This window comes from Penicillium lagena (genome assembly GCF_028827675.1).
Source record: "Penicillium lagena strain IBT 129212 chromosome Unknown utg000001l_segment0_segment0, whole genome shotgun sequence".
Taxonomy (NCBI): domain Eukaryota; kingdom Fungi; phylum Ascomycota; class Eurotiomycetes; order Eurotiales; family Aspergillaceae; genus Penicillium; species Penicillium lagena.
Window position 1 is genome coordinate 3,652,800 of NW_026623222.1, and position 17,989 is coordinate 3,670,788.

Here is a 17,989-nt window from a genome sequence, read left to right on the forward strand (position 1 = left end):
CAGACCACCCACAGGTCCAGAATGGCCTCTAGGGGCGAGGCCAGAGCGGAATGGGTGATTTAAGAAATACGCAGCTAAGAGCCGTATTCAGAACAGACTGTCTGCGGTTGTCGTACTCAAAATTGATGGTAGTGCTCCAGAAATTGAATGATGGATTGACTCGTAAGGACAATAATGATGACAATGCTATTCTTACTGCCGGGTCCCACACCTGCAGATGAAGGCGGAGAGCGGCACGGTGGCCTCAGGACCCAGCGGGCTCGTACAACGACAAGGTCAAGTGATCTGGAGTTTAAAAAAACGCAGGGGTGTTACGGATAGTAATTTGTTAATAGCCGTTGTAGGCGAGTTATTCTACATAAAGTCTACGGTTGATTTGGGGTGGGGGGAAGACCCTTAAAGTACTAAGAAAATGACTCTGGAAGGGCCTATACCTAAAAAGGACGGTTCTATTTTTGTGTTGAGCGGCTATGAGCAGATCAGAGATAGAAAGAACACACCTCACCTCTAATAGTCTGCTCTGAGCACTCTGAGCGAAGGCTGAGCAGATCACTGAACAGCCCTGAACGCTCTCGAAGCGCTCAGAGAGCACATAGTTCAATCGTATCACATGATATGTGAATAACTAAGATCCTAGTAAAAAGGACGTCGAAAATGGCGTCGAAGGTAGCCATTTTCGGCGTCCGACTTACCGTCACCTAGTGTTGTGGAGTAATATTGGTGACGGTAACACTACCTCGAACGATTGAAGATGAATTATCCTATCATCGACATGTATTGAACGCGTAGGTGACGAATCGGAGATAGGGTTCTATGGTTCTGTGTTCGTAGTAATTCGGGGAGACAGGTACTGGCGGAAAGTCCATGGAACGGAACCCAAGGAGGATTGGCCGAGGAATGTGTTGGAGCTAGTCCAAATCCGGTTGGAATGCAACCTTAATAACTCGATTGCCACTAGCGCTAGAAGGAGACCCGGTCTAGCTAAAATGTTAATTCAGTATATTTCCGTGAGAGAGAGAATTTAAATCCATGTAATGTTTTTAAATTAATAAGTTTAACGTGATGATAAGTTAAGATTACAACCCCGTTAAACCATAACCCATAACTAGCCCCAACTCTAGGAAAGCCAGCCAGTTACCAACGCCTTTCACGGCCCCAGCCCCCTGTGATGGACTCGCGGCCTTCGTCCGCCCGTCAGTAGATGACGAGCCGTCATCTGCAGTTGCAGAACTGGAACCTGTGGCAGTCGCCTCGGGGGGTTGGCGCCAGGGGTGGTCCAAGTTGTTGCCACGGACGTTTGCCCCTTGTTGTATGCGTTATCGGTCGCGCAAACCTGTTCACTAAGTAGTTCGGCGGCGAAATGGTCTGGATCATCGGGACAATCTTCGTAGCAGCTTTTCGGTTATGTTAGCATTGCAGTTGTACAGGGTTAGGTCGCGGTTGAGGAATGTGTGTGGAATGTGAAGCAGAAGGTATTCTCACTTAGCAAGATTTGCACTGCAAGTACATTTGCAATTCCAATCATCAGGGCCGCATATATCGAGCTGCGATCTCATAGTCGCGACGCATTGGTTTACTAGCCTATTGCTCGTAAGAAAACAATGTTCACTGGAGAAATTCAAAGAAACTAGAAGCGTACTGTGGATTAGCGCAATTTGTGTTGCCGCTTGTACTCAATGCCGGCGCCGCTGTAATAGTTGCATCTTGAGCGGAGATGAGAGTCGCCGATGCAAAGAGCAAGAGAGGAATATTGGTGGTAAGGTAACGCATTTAATTAACGAAGAAAACCCGATGCAAGAATTAAGATAAAACGTGAAGAATAACCGTCGTAATAGGTAATATCGACCAAATCCCAAAAAATTAGAGCTTGGAGAGGAAAGAAAAGCAAGAATATATATCAGATTTGTAAAAGCCGGAACTTGAATGTTACATTCATTTTGAAGATACAATGGAACCCTCAGTTCACACGGTTTACCTAAAAGGTGAACCGAGTCCACTCCCGACACCACGTTGACAGAAGCGGGCTTTGGGGAGAGAAGCTAAGTCAGCCACGATGGAGATCCGTCAAAACCACGAAATATGCCTAAGTCCGGTGTCTCTACCAACAGCCTCTGGTGGATCAGGAAAATAATAATCCGGCTCCCAGTGGAACAGGTTAACGTACATTAATGGTGACTGAACTTCTGCCAAAAAGGCGCAGAAATAGCGCTAAGAATAACCATTTCCGGCGTCCAATTCACCGTTACCTAGCTTTCAGGTGTAGTAACAGTAACCCCATCTACGATAAGTAGTATTCTATGTAATTAGGATGGACTTATTTACACCACTCGTCGCGCTTTAGTATCCCTTTTTGCAATATTTAGATACTCTATTTAGCTAATTCTTATAGGTAGTCATTATAATAAATACCCGCTGATCCTAGTCCCAATGGCATGCGTGACTGCCGTCAGAACTATGGTTTACTCTCGCAAGCTGGATTTGCTCCACGACCGGATATTAGTAGGGCCGTAGATGAAAACCGCTTTGGTACTGGGAGCCTTGCTGCTGTCACACACCCAAGCAAGGTCATGGCCGATGGGACGGGAATGAGGCACCTTACTGATAATACAAAAATAACTACGGAAACACGAAGCGCTTTGCTGCTTCATTGAACCAAATACAATATCCAGTTTACGACGAACAAACAAGTTGGTAATTGCATATCTATGATCATTAAGTCGGAGTTCAATCGATTCTGGATAACTACTCATCGTGCTGTTTGTGGTTGGCACTCTGGAAATGTCCCATTATGCCCGGAGAGTTCCACGGTTTCGAGATCCACTGATATTTGAACACTTTTCAATATATGATTTCCGCCTGGAAGGTCGCTTGAGCATGGACGTGGCCCAGAAGATCTCAACGATGGCATGATTTTGTGAGTGCGAGAACGGGAGCTGCTGGGACTTTTCGATTTCGATGCATAGTCTGTGTAGGCAAAGCCATTCTCATCGATATAAGCTGCAATAAATGGCTTCATCAGAGGCGCAATCAGAACCACTACACCAAGTGCCACATGGAGCTCCGAAGTGATCGTTGCAAAACTCCCTACGAAGGTCGGGTCCGGCGAATTGATTTGCCGATGGATATAATGGAGATGAACAGCAGCAATTGGGATGAGTCTATGGAGATGTATAGAGCGTATCAGATAGTGAACACCAACACACCAAAAGTGAATGATGCTGGGGTACGTACAGGACACGGCAGCTTAGAACCAACAGAACAGTCGCCTTCTTGTTGAGAGTTGTTTGGAGGTAAGGGACCACTTTCATAGGATACAATACCAGAACTGCGTCCAGAATTATGTCTAGCGCTGCGGTTGCCTGCCACCGGGGGAACTGAAGATATGTTAGTATATCGATATTTTCTGGCTTGAGAATATCAATGCTAACCAGAGTCGGGCACTCCTGGTTGATATCCTGCCACGGATGAGAGCTACAGCGGATAGCGAGCATGATAATCGCGATCAGCGCCCACAGACCCACGGTCCCAAGTATCCCGTGGATTATCCATTGGGAGCTCCGGGTTGTGATAGTCCGATAAAACAACGAGGTAGAGACTTTGGACAACGCGAGAGTCGCAACATAGAGAATATCTGCGCTATACACAGCCTAACTTGTAGACATGGTTAGTATATGTAACTCGTTGGCGGCACTGGCACTGACTTTGTCCATGTGACTCCGGTGTCCTGTTGCAATGAGCGATGCCTTTTTGCCCCATCCAAAATGAATTTGGGCAAAGACGACGGAAATTTGAGTCAAAGCAAACACCTAAATCCATCAGAAGTCACTTTTGTGCTCAATGAAGGACGGTCTGCAGAAAAATACCACAGTGAATGCAAAAGCCCAGTCCATCTGTCGGGCTCTTCGGCAGTAGGCCGAGTATACCCGGATGCCCAATGACCCAAGCACCATAAAAAGTGCAAAAGAGGTGATAACCATAATCACCCCATTGTGATTGTCATCGCTGTCCACCGTCAGCGGGGGTGAAAGTTCCCGTGGCAGTGTTCTCTGCAGTAGCTCCATGGCGGACAGGGGACGTGCTTTCTTGAGTTCCTTCAGCTGGGCCTGGGAACGGCTAAGGGATATATTCGGACACATTCGACCGTCTCAGAATTTCTCGATGATTTCGGTGACCGGACAGGGAACGGACCCTAATACCAGAGCGCGGAGGGTCATGCACTCCTAGGCCGAGTGAGAACTGACAATCCGTTATCGTTTCAGAGCTCCGTTACGAGGCCGGGATCGATGGTACACAATAGTGCCCAAAATCGCCCGGTGCGGCGTCAGATGAGTTCATGATCTTGGAGTAAACCACGTTCTCCCACTTACCTCTTCATCTCTGTGGACCACAAGACAGAATAGGACTGTCACCAGTTCCAGAGTTCTCGAACCACAAAGTACACCAGGTTTTTATCTGCAGGTGTTCGGTGAAAAGCCGTGCTGCTTTCAACAGTACTGATAAAATCGTGAACGCCAATGGCTGACCATGATATCAAGTGGACATTTGATCTGATCAGCACTGGTTCTGCCGTGTTGTTGCAATTTGGTCTCATCGACGGGCGCAATCGTTCGGAGGGTTTGCACTTGGAGGTGTCACCCTGGCTTGCCCCATGGCAACCAATAGTGCCTGTGGTAGCGGTACACCATGTTACGACTCAGCTTGGATGTCAGGCGCTTTCTAGAAAGAAAATTGCAAACAAAGCCTGCAGGGGATGCGGGAAGTGTTTCCGAACTTTCGTCGCTCAGTCCTACCAAGGCTACCGGCTGTAATCCAGATCGTTCTCGCGTCCAAGCGGGAAGACGCAGAAGGAGACAGGGATGTGGCCTATGCAACATCATGATCTAAACTGCTCTCCAAACCTACGAAAGATCAAACAGAAATTGAAGTTTGCCCGCCGAGCCCAGTCCAGACAGTGATTTTAAGGACGAAAGTGAAGAATTTGGAATGCGCTATTACAGCCACTTCCGTCCCTAGCCAAATGAAGACCCGTTATCTCTCCCATATTTGTTAAGCAGATATCACTTTTAGCTTCAGTGGTATTGAATTTCTCTCAATGGCAGCCGACAAGAGCCATTGCTGTCCCACAAAATGCTCGCCGACGAAGCCGAGATTGGTCGAGACCCGCTTTCTGGTGAACGCTCCGCCTCAGATTGATGCAAGTGACGTGCCTTGCGGTTTCAAGTGCATTATAGCCGCAGAATTTCCTGTTAGGAGTCAGCCCTTCAAGATATAAACCACCGCTGTAAATTTCAAAAAACACATGGAAGGCAAAAGTTTCCTTAAACTACGCGTCAGACAGGAATTCATCTGCTGTACAACTATTTCGACGCTGCACTTAATCGAAGCGTCCCGGGCGGAGGGAGGCTGCAGTACGGTTCAAACGATCGACTGGTGCATTCTTACATGGGGCATTTGTGTTGACCGAGTTTTGCTCCCCGTCTCGCCCACCACTTTGCTATTCCGTATTGCTTTTTTCTCATCCACCCTTCGGGCTCAACACGCTAAAATTTGCCTTCCCCTTTTGCCGTGCATCCGATCCCATTGTGAGCTTCTCTACATGGCTTCATCTTCCGGGTCAGCGTCTGGCATGCCTCGGACTATCAGGGACCTCGTTGCAGGGTTTCAAATAAAAAATACTGAAAGCCCTAGCAAAAATGTGCCCGAGATGGATGGCACGCCGGAAGATCAAATTGACATGCATCGAATGGGGAAGATTCAGGAATTTAAGGTACAAGTTTGCGTTGGTGCGATCAATTTCAAGAGTTAACGACTGCCTCAGCGCAACTTTCGCCCACTTGCGGCCCTGAGCTTTTCGGCCTGTTCTTCAAGCCACTTGGGAATTCATTCTCATGTAAGTGAAAATAGTGGAATAAAAATGACGAAGTCACAGATTTGCTGCCTATGCTGATCAATCCCAGATCTAATTCACAGGGTCTGCTGAATGGGGGCCTTGCTGGCCTCTTTTGGTCATACGTGTGGACGTTTATAGGGTTTGGCTTCATCATAGTCTCTTTGGCAGAGATGGCTTCCATGTAATCCCTCCAATGATTTTTATACCTTTCACCGAGGTTATAGTCTAACATAACAGCGCGCCTACATCGGGAGGACAATATCACTGGGTATCGGAGTTTGCGTCTCCCCGCTATCAGAGGTTTCTTAGTTATACGACAGGTTCGGTTTTTATATCTCGCCTTCTCTGAAACGCTACTGAGACATTTTTTGATCTAGGATGGATGTCCGTTCTAGCTTGGCAGGCAGGTGCCGCGTCTGGGTCATTTCTAACGGGGACCATTATCCAAGGTCTGCTTAGCATTCGAGACCCAAGCTATCAACCACAAAATTGGCAGGGCACAATGTTCGTCTTTGCTATGATCGCAGTAATTTACTACTTTAATGTCTATGCCGCTAGCTGGATGCCCCGGATCCAGAACCTGTTGCTAGCATTACATCTCATGTGCTGGGTCATCGTCGTTGTCATTCTCTTTGCCATGGCACCGCATAACTCTGCAAAGGTGGCCTTTACGGAATTTTCCAACGGTGGTGGCTGGCCCACAATTGGAATAAGTTTGATGATCGGGCAAATCTCAGCCATCTATGGCTCCCTTAGTACGTCCACTATCACAAATTGTTGTTCTGCTAATTCCTCTAATTCATTGATAGGCTCCGATGCGACGGCGCACATGTCCGAGGAGGTCCGGGATGCAGGTCGATATGTGCCCATTGCTATCGCCTGGGGCTACTTCGGCAACGGCATTCTAGCCCTCATCGTGGTCATTGGGTTTGTGCTTGCACTACAATCCGTGCCTGATGCGCTTGCAGACAAATTCGGATTCCCTTTTCTATACATATTTCAACAGATTGTCTCACTTGCTGGAGTCAACGGCCTCACAGCGATTATTCTAATCCCGGTCATTTTTAGCAACATTATGTTCAACGCGTCCACCGCGCGTCAGACCCATGCATTCGCACGCGACAAGGGCCTGCCCTTCTCCAGCTGGATTTCAACCGTCGATTTAAGCCGTCGAATCCCGGTGCGGGCAATTGCACTTTCCTGCATTATGAGTGGCCTGCTCTCACTAATTAACATTGGCTCTCCGGTCGCCTTCAACGCCATTATCTCGCTCAACGTCGCCGCATTAATGTACACATACATGGTGTCTATCAGCTGTGTGATCTATCGCAAGATCTATTGCCCAGACTCTCTTCCACCACGCAGATGGAGCTTAGGTCGCTTCGGCCTTCTCGTGAACATCATAGGGCTACTCTATATTTTGTTTTCCCTCTTCTGGTCTTTCTGGCCCCCAAGCCCATCTGCAGCAGCTCGTGACTTCAACTGGAGCGTTGTGATATTTGTTGCCGTCTTCGCACTCAGTCTAATTATGTACATGTTCCAAGGGCGGCGCCATTATGTTGGGCCCGTGATGACAGTGCAGCGGCGGGATTGATCTGGAGTGTTGGGGTCCGTTTTCTACGGATGGCAAGGCATACAACTGCTAATGCACTAACTATGATATCATTGGTATGAGTTACGAGCTTTCTTTGTCTCCGCCGCGATTCCAAATGTCTGATGATCAGAAAGAGACCGATTCTACTGGTAAAGCGAATCGGGCGGATACTTAAAGTCTGTTCGTTATGCTTTGGTAGACTTCGACCAGTATGTATTCTGGTTATAGCCAGTAGGAGACAGAGGGTATTCAATATGCCTAACTAAGTAGATGAATCCGTGATTCAATCAAATTCGCATCTCTCATTTAATCCACCCCCCGCCCAACGCCGTGCCGGCCACCTTCCTCCAAAACCCTCCCTCCCCCTTGGTTCCCTCATCCATTTCGGCCTTCAAAATGGGGTTGATACCCTTCCGTCTCATCTCCTCTTGCTTCTCAAGAGGAATTTTGTGGACCGGATGATCGGGGCCCGGCTTCTCGGCGGTCTTGTGTTCTTCGGACGGAGTGATTCCCCATGACAACCCCGGATCAGGTAGAGGCTTCTTGCCTTTCTTGTCCTTCTTATCCTTTTTGGTATATGGAGGTGGGTTGGACACCGGGTTACTGTCAGACATAATTGGGGGTTGGTTGAGCGTTGGATGGAATATATACGTAGAGCAAAAGTGCACCGACTCGGATGAACATATGTTGACAATGTTGTTGCTCTAGGCCAAATATATAGCTTTCATTAGCTTAGCGAGTTGCCACTAACTGTCCATCTAGTTTACGCACTGCCTACCTCGTGCTCGATGGATTATCCCACTCGCTGGATCTAGCCTAGTGGCCGCATTAGCCGTGAAGTGGAGAATTTATGCCCAACACAAGTGGAATACGGAGAATACTACTCGTGTACATATCGTTGTTTTGGTGGAATGACTAGCAATGTTGAACTCCTTTTAATCCATCGCAGTTCCTGTCTTCGCCATGCCGAACATAACAACAACAAAATTCGTCACTCCAGTGGTTAATCCGGTGCGATATTTTAAATGGCCCCTCAGCTGACCAACACCATGGATTGCACCGCCCCTGGCAGACCCCACGATGTCGAGAAGGGCCAGAACCAGGAACGAAGGACGTTGATCACCGGTCTGAGCGGACACAGCCAGAAGGGTCAGGTCGAGACAGCATTACCCGGGCATCTACACAGCCTCCCCCTATCCAAGGACCCTAGTCTGGTGGGCTGGGATGGCCCGAACGACCCCGAGAATCCATTCCATTGGTCAACCTACAAGAAAGCTCGCCAGTTGGTGTTCATGGCGCTCAATACCTTCCTGACGTGAGTGACGTGTTTGTACTTTGGGGGCATCATTTTCTTGAAAACCGGTCGCACTGACAGTTGCCTGGCCTCATCTATGTTCGCGCCTGGAGTGGCGGACGTGATGACGGAATTCGGGTCCGCTAATTCGATGCTGGCATCGTGGGTGGTGTCCGTCTACGTGCTGGGCTATATGGTTGGCCCGTTCTTGATCGCGCCTCTGTCGGAGCTGTACGGCCGCGTCCCATTATACCACGCGTGAAATATCCTATTCCTGATCTTCACCATCGCCTGTACCGTCGCCCAATCCCTTCCGCAGCTCATCGCATTTCGGCTGCTGGCCGGGATTGCGGGTGTCTGTCCTCTTACAATTGGGTCCGGTACGGCGGTGGATATGGTAACATAGGAGAAGCAGGCTGGTGTGATGGCCGTTTGGGCTATGGATCTCATTTTGGGGCCAATCATTGGGCCCGTGGCGGGAGAGTTTCTGGCGCAGGCGGAAGGCTGGCGCTGGGTGTTTTGGGTTCTGGCAATTGCAGTACGAGAGTCATTCCTGGTTTTATATCTGAGTATAAATATGCTAACGAGAATCATTTGCGCCGGTGCTACTCCGAAGAAAAGCGGCGCGCCTTCGCAAAGAGACAGGTAACGCCGACCTGCGCTCTCCTTACGATGGGGGCGCCTTCCTCGAGAACTATTCATGTCAGCCCTGGCACGACCCATGAAACAGCGCTTTGGCTCACCCATCATCTTCTTGCTGGCTCTCTTCGCGGCCATTTCATACGGTTACCTCTACCTCATGTTCACGACCATCACATCCATATTTGAAAGCACCTATGGCTTCTCGGCAGGCTTGAGTGGCTTGGCATATTTGGGCTTCGGCGTTGGTTCCCTGCTGAGTCTAGCTGTGGTCGGAAAAATCGTCAACCACATTGCGGTCACCCATTCGGCTCGAGGCTGTTTCACTCCCGAATCTCGTTTGCCGCCCATGGTCTATGGCTGCTGGGGCATTCCAATCCGCCTGTTCTGGTACGGATGGTCTGTGCAAGCGCACACCCATGGATCGTCCCGATCTTGGGGACAGGCGTAGTCGGTATGGGCCTGATCACGATCTTCATGTCCGCGAATATCTACCTGATAGACTCGTATCTCCTGCACGCTGTCTCTGTGAGTGCTGCAAGAACAGTCATGCGTTTACTCGTAGGCACAGTTCTTCCACTGGCTGGCCCATCGATGCATAGAGCGCTCAGTCTTGGATGGGGCAATTCTCTTCTGGCGTTCGTCGCCCTGGCCATGTGCGTCGTGCCGATGCTGCATTCTCGGCATGGGGCGGCAATTCGGACCCATCCCCGGTTTTAAGTTCGTCTCTGATTGTTTCTCTACTGTTCTGCATTGCATTTTGCATTCCATGACCAGATACAAGTATATAGAATTGATTCACAGCGTCCTGTATGATAGACTAGACTCACGACAACAGGGCATATTTTACTATTTTGCAGCCCTTCTCTAAGCTCTCTTGTATCCGACGTGGCTCGGCGGTTACAACACTATCATAGACCACTCTTGTCCTCCTTCCATACGAGCCATCCAACTATCGCCAATCCTTTGAAAATGGCTGCCGTCCACAACGCGCCCATCATCCCCACAGAACTGTGTGCCCACAGGCCTCCGAGAACGACTCCCAGCAAAAGGCACACAACGGCTGCTGCGCGCCGCATCTGCTCGGCGTTGCTGAAGACCTTGGGGGAGAGCAAGTCCGGGTGGGAAAACAGATCACAGTAAACGCTGGTGAGAACCACGCTGGTCAAGCCATTGTACTTCAACACCCGACTGGTTACTGCTTGACCACTGCTCTGAAAGGCTACCAGAGCTATCGGCACGAGAACGAGCCAGCTCAGCGGCGTGTCCCGAGCCGGTCGGTACACAGTCACAATAATGGCGGCGATCGAGACACAGACCAGTTGGGCCACAAACGAGGCGCAGAGCACCCAGCGCGACCGTGGAGAGAATTGTCGATGGAAGGCGGCGAAGCACAGCGAGCCCAGGCAGAAACCAGCGATGGAGACTCCGGACTTGATCCAGCGGTCGTCTCCACTACCCACGAGACCTAAGCCGAAGTACACAGTGTTACCGGTTTGCATGCTGACGAAGGAGCCCCAGATAAACACTGCTGAGCTGTCCAGGAGTCCGGTGATGATGTAGCAGAAAAGCAGGAGCAGGTCGCCCCGGTGGGGATCGAGGTCGCTCTGTAGATACCGTGAGAGACGCGAGCGAGATGGGCGGGTATCTCCACCCAGCAATGGCTGAGTCTCGTCGGGCATGGTTGGTGGTGGTTGGGATCAAAGAAGGGAGAGCCCGGGCAACGAGTGCACGACCTGAGAATGATGATTGTTTGTTCCCCTCATCTAACCCTAACTTCTCCGCAGTGGCGTAATGCATTGACTTTCCTCGGGGAAACGGATCAACGCGTGAGGGGATGATTCATGACTGCCTAATTATTGACCCTAACTGATTAATTACGCAATGGCCCGGATCAGTCGGCGCATTCATGTTTACGTGGTAATGCCGCGCGATTCAAAAAGGGCCTGGGACCCCCGAACCTTGACCACCTTCAGACGTCACAATTATGATCTCCCGCCTACTGACCCTAGCCTTGCTCGCGGGCGTGGGCACTGCCTTGCCAGCCCCAGGCTCTGCGCTCCAACAACTTCTTCGATTGCCCGCCGGCTCGCCCGCCGAGGTGTTTGGCGATCCGCCCTTTACCCCTGGCCATCGTGACCCTTATGACCACAAAGTCGACTCGGTCGGCGAAGGCCTAGAACCCCTGCCGTATCGCAATGGTGATGGCACGACCGTCATGGGCCCGCGAAACAAGGATCGCGAGCGTCAGAATCCAGACTTGGTGCGCCCGCCCAGTACGGATCATGGAAGCCTGTCCAACATGCGATGGAGCTTTGCGGATAGTCACATTCGGATTGAGGTACGATTTCCGTGATTGCAGCAATAGAATTTCCTTAACACAACTCCGACAGGAAGGAGGATGGACGCGGCAGACGACAATCCGCGAGCTCCCGACCAGCCGCGAACTGGCGGGGGTGAACATGCGCTTGGATGAAGGCGTTATCCGTGAGCTGCACTGGCACACCGAGGCCGAGTGGGCCTACGTGCTGGCCGGAGAAGTGCGAGTAACCGCGCTGGACCCGGACGGGGGTAGTTTCATGGATGACCTGGCGGAAGGCGATTTATGGTACTTCCCAGCTGGGCATCCGCACTCTCTCCAGGGTTTAGGCCCCAACGGCACCGAATTTCTGCTCATCTTTGACGATGGGCACTTTTCCGAGGAATCGACCTTTTTGTTGACGGACTGGATGGGTATGTATCGTCCTCCGACTCCTCGAGATCGCCATCTAATCTGCAATTCTAGCGCACACCCCCAAGGCCGTGCTTGCGGAAAACTTCCGCCTCAAGCCAGAGGCATTCGATAAGATCCCGACCTCAGAGAAGTACATCTTTCAAGGCTCAAAGCCGGGAAAAATCGAGCACGAGAAACCCCGCGGCTTCAAACAGTCGAAGCTTCGGTTTACACACCATATGCACGCCCAGGATCCGATCCGTACTTCCGGGGGCAACGTGCGCATCACGGACTCGACCAACTTTCCCATCTCCAAGACGGTGGCGGCAGCCCATCTAGAGATCGAGCCTGGTGCATTGCGCGAGATGCACTGGCACCCTAATGCGGATGAGTGGACTTACTTCAAGCGCGGCCGCGCTCGTGTCACGATCTTTGCGGCAGAGGGTAACGCCCGCACATTCGACTACATGGCGGGCGACGTTGGCATCGTGCCGCGAAATATGGGTCATTTCATCGAGAATTTGAGCGACGACGAGCCGCTGGAGGTGTTGGAAATTTTTCGAACCGATAAATTCCAGGACTTTTCCCTTTTCCAGTGGCTGGGCGAGACTCCTCGACGGATGGTGGCAGAGCATATCTTTGCAGGGGACCCTAAGACAGCCGATGCCTTCCTCAAAAAGATTGAGGGCGCGGAAAAGGACCCCATAAAGGATACCAAGTAGATAACTCATTTGGATTATCCGTCGGGCTGGTACTGGAATTGTGAAGTAAATTGCAGGTCAATCGATAGATCACAATATAAGCCATTTGCATGTTGTGGTTCATAACCCGTGTTGGATTCGACGTAAGTAATTTACTGGACAGGACGTCGGTTCTTCATGCATGATACTACTGCATCTGACATGCATGTTATCACCCCTCGCCACGTCTGCTCACTTCCCTGCGGCCCGCCTGAACCGAGAGACTTAAGAACCAGCGCAAACGCGCCGCTCCATTTTAACTGATAGAGGCTTTGGGTGTTGGGATAATAACATTCAGAGCCTGTCGCATCTTCAACATGATTGGGCCTATCATCTTCACCCTGCTGGCAGTCTCTGTCGGCCGGCTCTTGCTGGGGCTTCTACGGAACCAACGTATCGCGCGAGCGACTGGACTGCCGTGCATTCTATTCCCAGTCTCAGAATTTAACGTCATTTATCAGATGCTCTTTGAAAATTCCACGTTTCTGTACGTGGTGAATAATTGCTTGCCGCTCTGGCTGGCGGATTACATGACGGGTAGCACATACAGGGGGCGTTGGACGGCCAAGGACCGGCCATGTAAACGATATGGCAAGGTGCACATGTTTGCAACTCCGACAACAATATCCTGTAACGTTTCCGATGCATCAGTGGTCTCCCAAATCTTCAAAGCCCGTCGAAACTTTCCTAAGCCTGTCCAAATATATTGTGAGTAACTACGCTCCGTGCTCGTCGGTTGAACTAATGGTGTACGCCGGGAAAGCTGGTCTTGATCTATTTGGGCCAAATGTCGTCGTGGTAAGTAGAGAGGCCCTGCATAATCTAAACGGTATTGAGAGTTATTCAGTCAGAACATCACGAGTGGGCTCATCATCGCCGTCACACAGCCCCGCCTTTCAATGAAAAAAGCAACGTCTTAGTTTGGCAGGAATCGATTCGCATATCAACAGAGATGATAGAGCACTGGAGAAATCACTTCTCCCAAAGATCTTCTCCGACCGAGTTTATCGTGCCAAACTCTCGTGAAGACATTCTCAAACTAACACTTTACGTGCTCTGTAGTGCTGGGTTTGGAGTGAAGCTGCCCTTCCAGAACGTGGTGGACGCGACCATGACAAGCTCAAAAGCGCTGTTTCGAGATACCCAGTTACCTCCACATGGCTACCAATTCACATTTCGATCAGTCATGGAGTATCTCAACAAGAATTTGATGAGCGTCTTTTTCGCGAACTGGATCATTCCACAATGGATCCCCCGCGGGATGCTGCCCTTCTGGAAAAGAGACTTCTACGCATATGATGATCTAGTTAAATATTTTCGTGCACTCATATCATCCACTGATACTAGTCAATCATCCCCTCCCAACTTGCTCGAGGAAATGGTGCGCTCCCAATTAGACAATGACAAAGGCCAGGAACGCGGGCTATCCGACTGGGAACTACAGGGCAACATGTTTGTTTTCATCATAGCTGGACACGAAACTACAGCAACAGCATTGCGTTTTGCGCTCGTTTTACTGGCAATTGATCAGGAGATCCAGAACTGGATGAGCAAAGATATCCTCGAAGTGATTCGCTCCGAACCGGTAGAGCCAGCCAAGTGGGACTATAATGCATTATTTCCTAAGCTCGTGACCCTATTATGTGTCATGGTCAGTATTTACAGCTATAGACAATAAGTTACTGCTCACTCCATTTCAGCTCGAAACTCTTCGGCTTTATCCACCAGCGGTCACTGTCCCAAAATGGACAGGGGAATCGCCCGCTGAGATCGTCTATGACGGCCAGCATTACTTGCTCCCAGCCCATACTGGTGTCAATTTAAACGCCGTTCCGTTACATTATGCCTCGGAATACTGGGGGCCAAATGCAATCAATTTTGACCCTTCACGGTGGGATAAAAGAAACACAAAGAGCTTTCTTGCAGAAAACGGCGACCTGGATGGACTCACAGCTCCAGGCTTGGAATACAACACCATTCATAAGCCTATTCGAGGTGCATATTTTCCATTTGCCGATGGAAATCGGGCCTGTCTGGGCAAAAAATTTGCACAAACAGAATTTGTGGCTACATTGGCAGTCATATTTCGAGAATTCCAGGTCAAGTTGGCCAGGAACAAAGACGAGACCGAAGAAGCGGCAATTCAGCGTGCGAAAAAGGTTTTGAACGAAAGCTCTTCATTAATAACTTTGGCTATGCGCGATGCGGTTCCATTGCAGTTTATCAAACGATGGTGATGTTATATTCCAAGTTATTGCAAGGAAGCTTCCAATTTTTGCTGTGCAGTGCTTAGCTACGGTGACCGGAGAATCTGTCATTGTCTCTTCAGAGCTTCCACTCTGGGCATATCTCATGCGCTCGTTAAAAACTATTGAAAAATGAAACACTGTCACGTATCCAACTCAATAGTGGGCAAGTCCGACATGTGTAACTTCGAACTGCCATATGGCCGGAGAGTCGCTTCAAATGTATCTCCCAGGCACTTCCGTTCCTTCTTCGGAATGGGAGAGTCTGGTACCACCCCCATCCAAAGAGGCCAATCAATTAAACAAGCCTGTGCCGTAACGAACATAGGTAACTGTCCATCCTCGAACGTGGGTGAGGGTAGTGGTCCTGACCCCGGATGATAAACAAGAGTCGACGGGTCAATGGCCACGTTCCAGCTGGTACTGTTCAAGAGAGTATGATCTTGGGCTTGAGGTGGGTAAGTACCTGGCGGGTAGTCGGTTTCGTTATTGTAGAACTTGGGAGGACCAGAGGACACGATGGGTGGGATATGGAGTCCATATAAGATAGAACCTCTATAAATCGCAACTGTGTCGTTGGCTCGACGCACTGTTCTTAGTGCCATACCAATGTCATATTCAACGGTCGTTTTACCAGATGGGATCTCCAATTGGTACAGACGGAAATTGGGATCCATCGAAGGTGGCGTTAGATTATGAGATGTTCGGATCCTTGTTCCTGTCGACCACTGTGGTACACGGAGATAGAAGTCGAATTTTGTGTCGCTGTCGATTGTGTAAGACAGATGACCATCAAATGGATAACTGGTTTGGCAATCTATTATCACCGAATGACCGTCCAACTGAGTTGTCACCCGGCCTGGACTTAAAAGAGCGTGGACAAGTCCTGAGTCACCTTTCTTGAGGTAGCTGTACATGGTGAATTTCGGGTAGCCCTGGGGATGATTGACAGTGCAGCAAGGGTAGTTTGGCTCCACACCAAAAGTTTGGCTTATGGTATTTGTATCGTAGAATGGCGTTGCCGAGAGGTTTTTGGAGAACGGTTGATTAGGCTCGGTCATATACTGGTGGCTCCACCAATCTCCCGAAACGGCTGCTGGCAAGGCGTTGAAGGCCGTCAACTCGGCACGATCCGCATAATCCGGGTCGCCAATTGCAAAATAGTTGTATGCTAGCGAGTATATAGTCTCCACATCTGTACAGAGCTCTGACCCGTAGTATGGATTCAGCCCATCGATGCGTTCGTCGGCTAGAATCGTTCCTGAAGCTGAGCCATGATATTTAAACGTCCAATCCACCTGCAGATGCACAATTAGCAGTGACCGGAATTTTCAGATCAGCGAGTAACAAACTCCATTTTTTGCGGTGGTGAGCAGACTGTCATTGAAAGTCGAACGTCGGAGCACGGCTGCGTATTTGAGGCCTCCACGAAAGTAAGAGAGTTAGTGCACATCAGCAAATTAGCCAAAGGGTTGTTACCTTCAGCAATTGTGACCCCGTGTAAAAAGGCCCATTGCTCATCTGTAACTGATGGCGGGAAGTCATACAGATTCCTCTTGATATAGCTGCCTTCCGTGTACCACCCTTCCCATTTGTTACCAAAATGATGAAGCATATCGATGTTCTCCTTCAATATTTCTGTTTCATTCCGGGGATAACGGTCGATAAGCCACTGTAAGCTAACCATCATGTCCTCGACACGAGCCAAAAACCACGTGAAGTCGCTCGGCGACAAAGGATCCCCATCATGGTAAATCAGCCCGGTTCCGTTATTTTTGAGCATTGAGTTCATGAGGACGTTGAATCTGTGCATTGCATCAACTATCGGCTTTTCATAAGTAGAGTTTGCCTCGACCAGGTTGGTTAGTCCAAGGAACAGCAATGTTCGTGCCCAAATCATTCGCTTTCCGCTGGCCAGGGTCTCGGGGCCAATCCATCCATCAGGCTGAATTCGGTCGAGAATAGTATCCACCACATAGTGGACATTCCCTTTGAGGCGTTCATCGCCCAGTGTGTAAGACAGGGGAACAAGAGCGTTTACCCAGTATGGTAGAGCTTCATTTAGCACACTGTACTCGGAGTTACCCCCAATCCAGGACGACTCCGCCACAAAACGCCAGAAGTCGAACAAGTGCCCTCCCAGGCCGGCGGCAGACGTTTCCAATTCTGTCCGTAACCACCCATTCGGAGTAATACTTCCCAGGGAAAGCGGTTCAAATGCCAAGGGAACAACTTCGTAATAAAATTAGCGGGCCTGATTGTCATCCACAGTTACAAATCTCAGAATCACGCAAGTAAGACTCACGCTCCGGGGAGGAATTAGTAGTCAGCCCATTGACACTCGCAAAAAATGGCACCCATGCCAACACAAGAGTCTTCACATGCATTTCTGTGTTTGCGCCTTTGTTGGCCAAGACAAAACTTAAATTCACAATGTGATTCGGAATTAGGGTTCATCTACTGAAAATATACAATGCCAGAGCCTTGGATCGAATATAAGCTGTTGTTTCTCCGGTAGATAGGTGCATCCAGTGAGGGGAAATGCAACATCCCCGATAGCGCGGATCCAGCCGATGTGGTCTTTCCTAGACTATACATGTCATTGGCGATCATCTGATCATAAGGGAGGGGAGCAGTCCCCCATCGGCCTTTTGCCTAAAAAGAAGTAATTTGCCCAATCCATGCCGCTCTTGACCCTTCCCATGCAGCGGTAAACAGGATATTTCAGACCGAGATATGTCATCGACTGACTACCGCTCGGAAAGCGGCCCGGTAGTTGGCGGCAGAGCTCAATAATCGAGAAATACGAACTAGAGCTAGAGGAATGATCGATCGACCAGCCGGTTTCTCCAAAAGCGCTTATGCTAGTTGGC

General features: G+C 49.8%; 10 protein-coding genes across 10 annotated transcripts; 6 read left to right on the forward strand and 4 right to left on the reverse strand.

The window, feature by feature from the left end:
- Positions 1-2,746: 2,746 nt before the first annotated feature.
- N7510_001602 (uncharacterized protein) lies at positions 2,747-4,136 on the reverse strand (the record flags this gene model as incomplete). The annotated part of the gene is made up of 5 exons (XM_056973529.1): positions 2,747-3,158; positions 3,232-3,374; positions 3,429-3,647; positions 3,702-3,806; positions 3,864-4,136. The coding sequence occupies 5 exons, from the start codon at positions 4,134-4,136 to the stop codon at positions 2,747-2,749; spliced, it is 1,152 nt and encodes a 383-aa protein (XP_056838646.1).
- Positions 4,137-5,596: 1,460 nt separating this feature from the next.
- N7510_001603 (uncharacterized protein) lies at positions 5,597-6,267 on the forward strand (the record flags this gene model as incomplete). Its single annotated transcript, XM_056973530.1, has 3 exons — positions 5,597-5,767; positions 5,803-5,890; positions 6,128-6,267. The coding sequence occupies 3 exons, from the start codon at positions 5,597-5,599 to the stop codon at positions 6,265-6,267; spliced, it is 399 nt and encodes a 132-aa protein (XP_056838647.1).
- Positions 6,268-6,272: 5 nt separating this feature from the next.
- On the forward strand, positions 6,273-7,484 carry N7510_001604 (putative GABA permease; the record flags this gene model as incomplete). Its single annotated transcript, XM_056973531.1, has 2 exons — positions 6,273-6,645; positions 6,700-7,484. 2 exons carry the CDS (start codon positions 6,273-6,275, stop codon positions 7,482-7,484), a joined length of 1,158 nt encoding a protein of 385 aa, XP_056838648.1.
- Positions 7,485-7,786: 302 nt separating this feature from the next.
- On the reverse strand, positions 7,787-8,098 carry N7510_001605 (uncharacterized protein; the record flags this gene model as incomplete). The annotated part of the gene is made up of 1 exon (XM_056973532.1): positions 7,787-8,098. One exon carries the CDS (start codon positions 8,096-8,098, stop codon positions 7,787-7,789), a length of 312 nt encoding a protein of 103 aa, XP_056838649.1.
- A 435-nt stretch (positions 8,099-8,533) lies between these two features.
- Positions 8,534-9,040, forward strand: N7510_001606 (uncharacterized protein; the record flags this gene model as incomplete). The annotated part of the gene is made up of 2 exons (XM_056973533.1): positions 8,534-8,799; positions 8,860-9,040. The coding sequence occupies 2 exons, from the start codon at positions 8,534-8,536 to the stop codon at positions 9,038-9,040; spliced, it is 447 nt and encodes a 148-aa protein (XP_056838650.1).
- Positions 9,041-9,478: 438 nt separating this feature from the next.
- N7510_001607 (major facilitator superfamily domain-containing protein) lies at positions 9,479-9,868 on the forward strand (the record flags this gene model as incomplete). The annotated part of the gene is made up of 1 exon (XM_056973534.1): positions 9,479-9,868. The coding sequence occupies one exon, from the start codon at positions 9,479-9,481 to the stop codon at positions 9,866-9,868; it is 390 nt and encodes a 129-aa protein (XP_056838651.1).
- A 460-nt stretch (positions 9,869-10,328) lies between these two features.
- Positions 10,329-11,099, reverse strand: N7510_001608 (YoaK family protein; the record flags this gene model as incomplete). Its single annotated transcript, XM_056973535.1, has 1 exon — positions 10,329-11,099. One exon carries the CDS (start codon positions 11,097-11,099, stop codon positions 10,329-10,331), a length of 771 nt encoding a protein of 256 aa, XP_056838652.1.
- Positions 11,100-11,404: 305 nt separating this feature from the next.
- N7510_001609 (Oxalate decarboxylase OxdC) lies at positions 11,405-12,852 on the forward strand (the record flags this gene model as incomplete). The annotated part of the gene is made up of 3 exons (XM_056973536.1): positions 11,405-11,758; positions 11,811-12,150; positions 12,203-12,852. 3 exons carry the CDS (start codon positions 11,405-11,407, stop codon positions 12,850-12,852), a joined length of 1,344 nt encoding a protein of 447 aa, XP_056838653.1.
- Positions 12,853-13,657: 805 nt separating this feature from the next.
- On the forward strand, positions 13,658-15,107 carry N7510_001610 (cytochrome P450; the record flags this gene model as incomplete). Its single annotated transcript, XM_056973537.1, has 3 exons — positions 13,658-13,668; positions 13,933-14,521; positions 14,571-15,107. 3 exons carry the CDS (start codon positions 13,658-13,660, stop codon positions 15,105-15,107), a joined length of 1,137 nt encoding a protein of 378 aa, XP_056838654.1.
- A 152-nt stretch (positions 15,108-15,259) lies between these two features.
- Positions 15,260-17,016, reverse strand: N7510_001611 (uncharacterized protein; the record flags this gene model as incomplete). Its single annotated transcript, XM_056973538.1, has 2 exons — positions 15,260-16,414; positions 16,513-17,016. 2 exons carry the CDS (start codon positions 17,014-17,016, stop codon positions 15,260-15,262), a joined length of 1,659 nt encoding a protein of 552 aa, XP_056838655.1.
- Between the last annotated feature and the right edge of the window lie 973 nt (positions 17,017-17,989).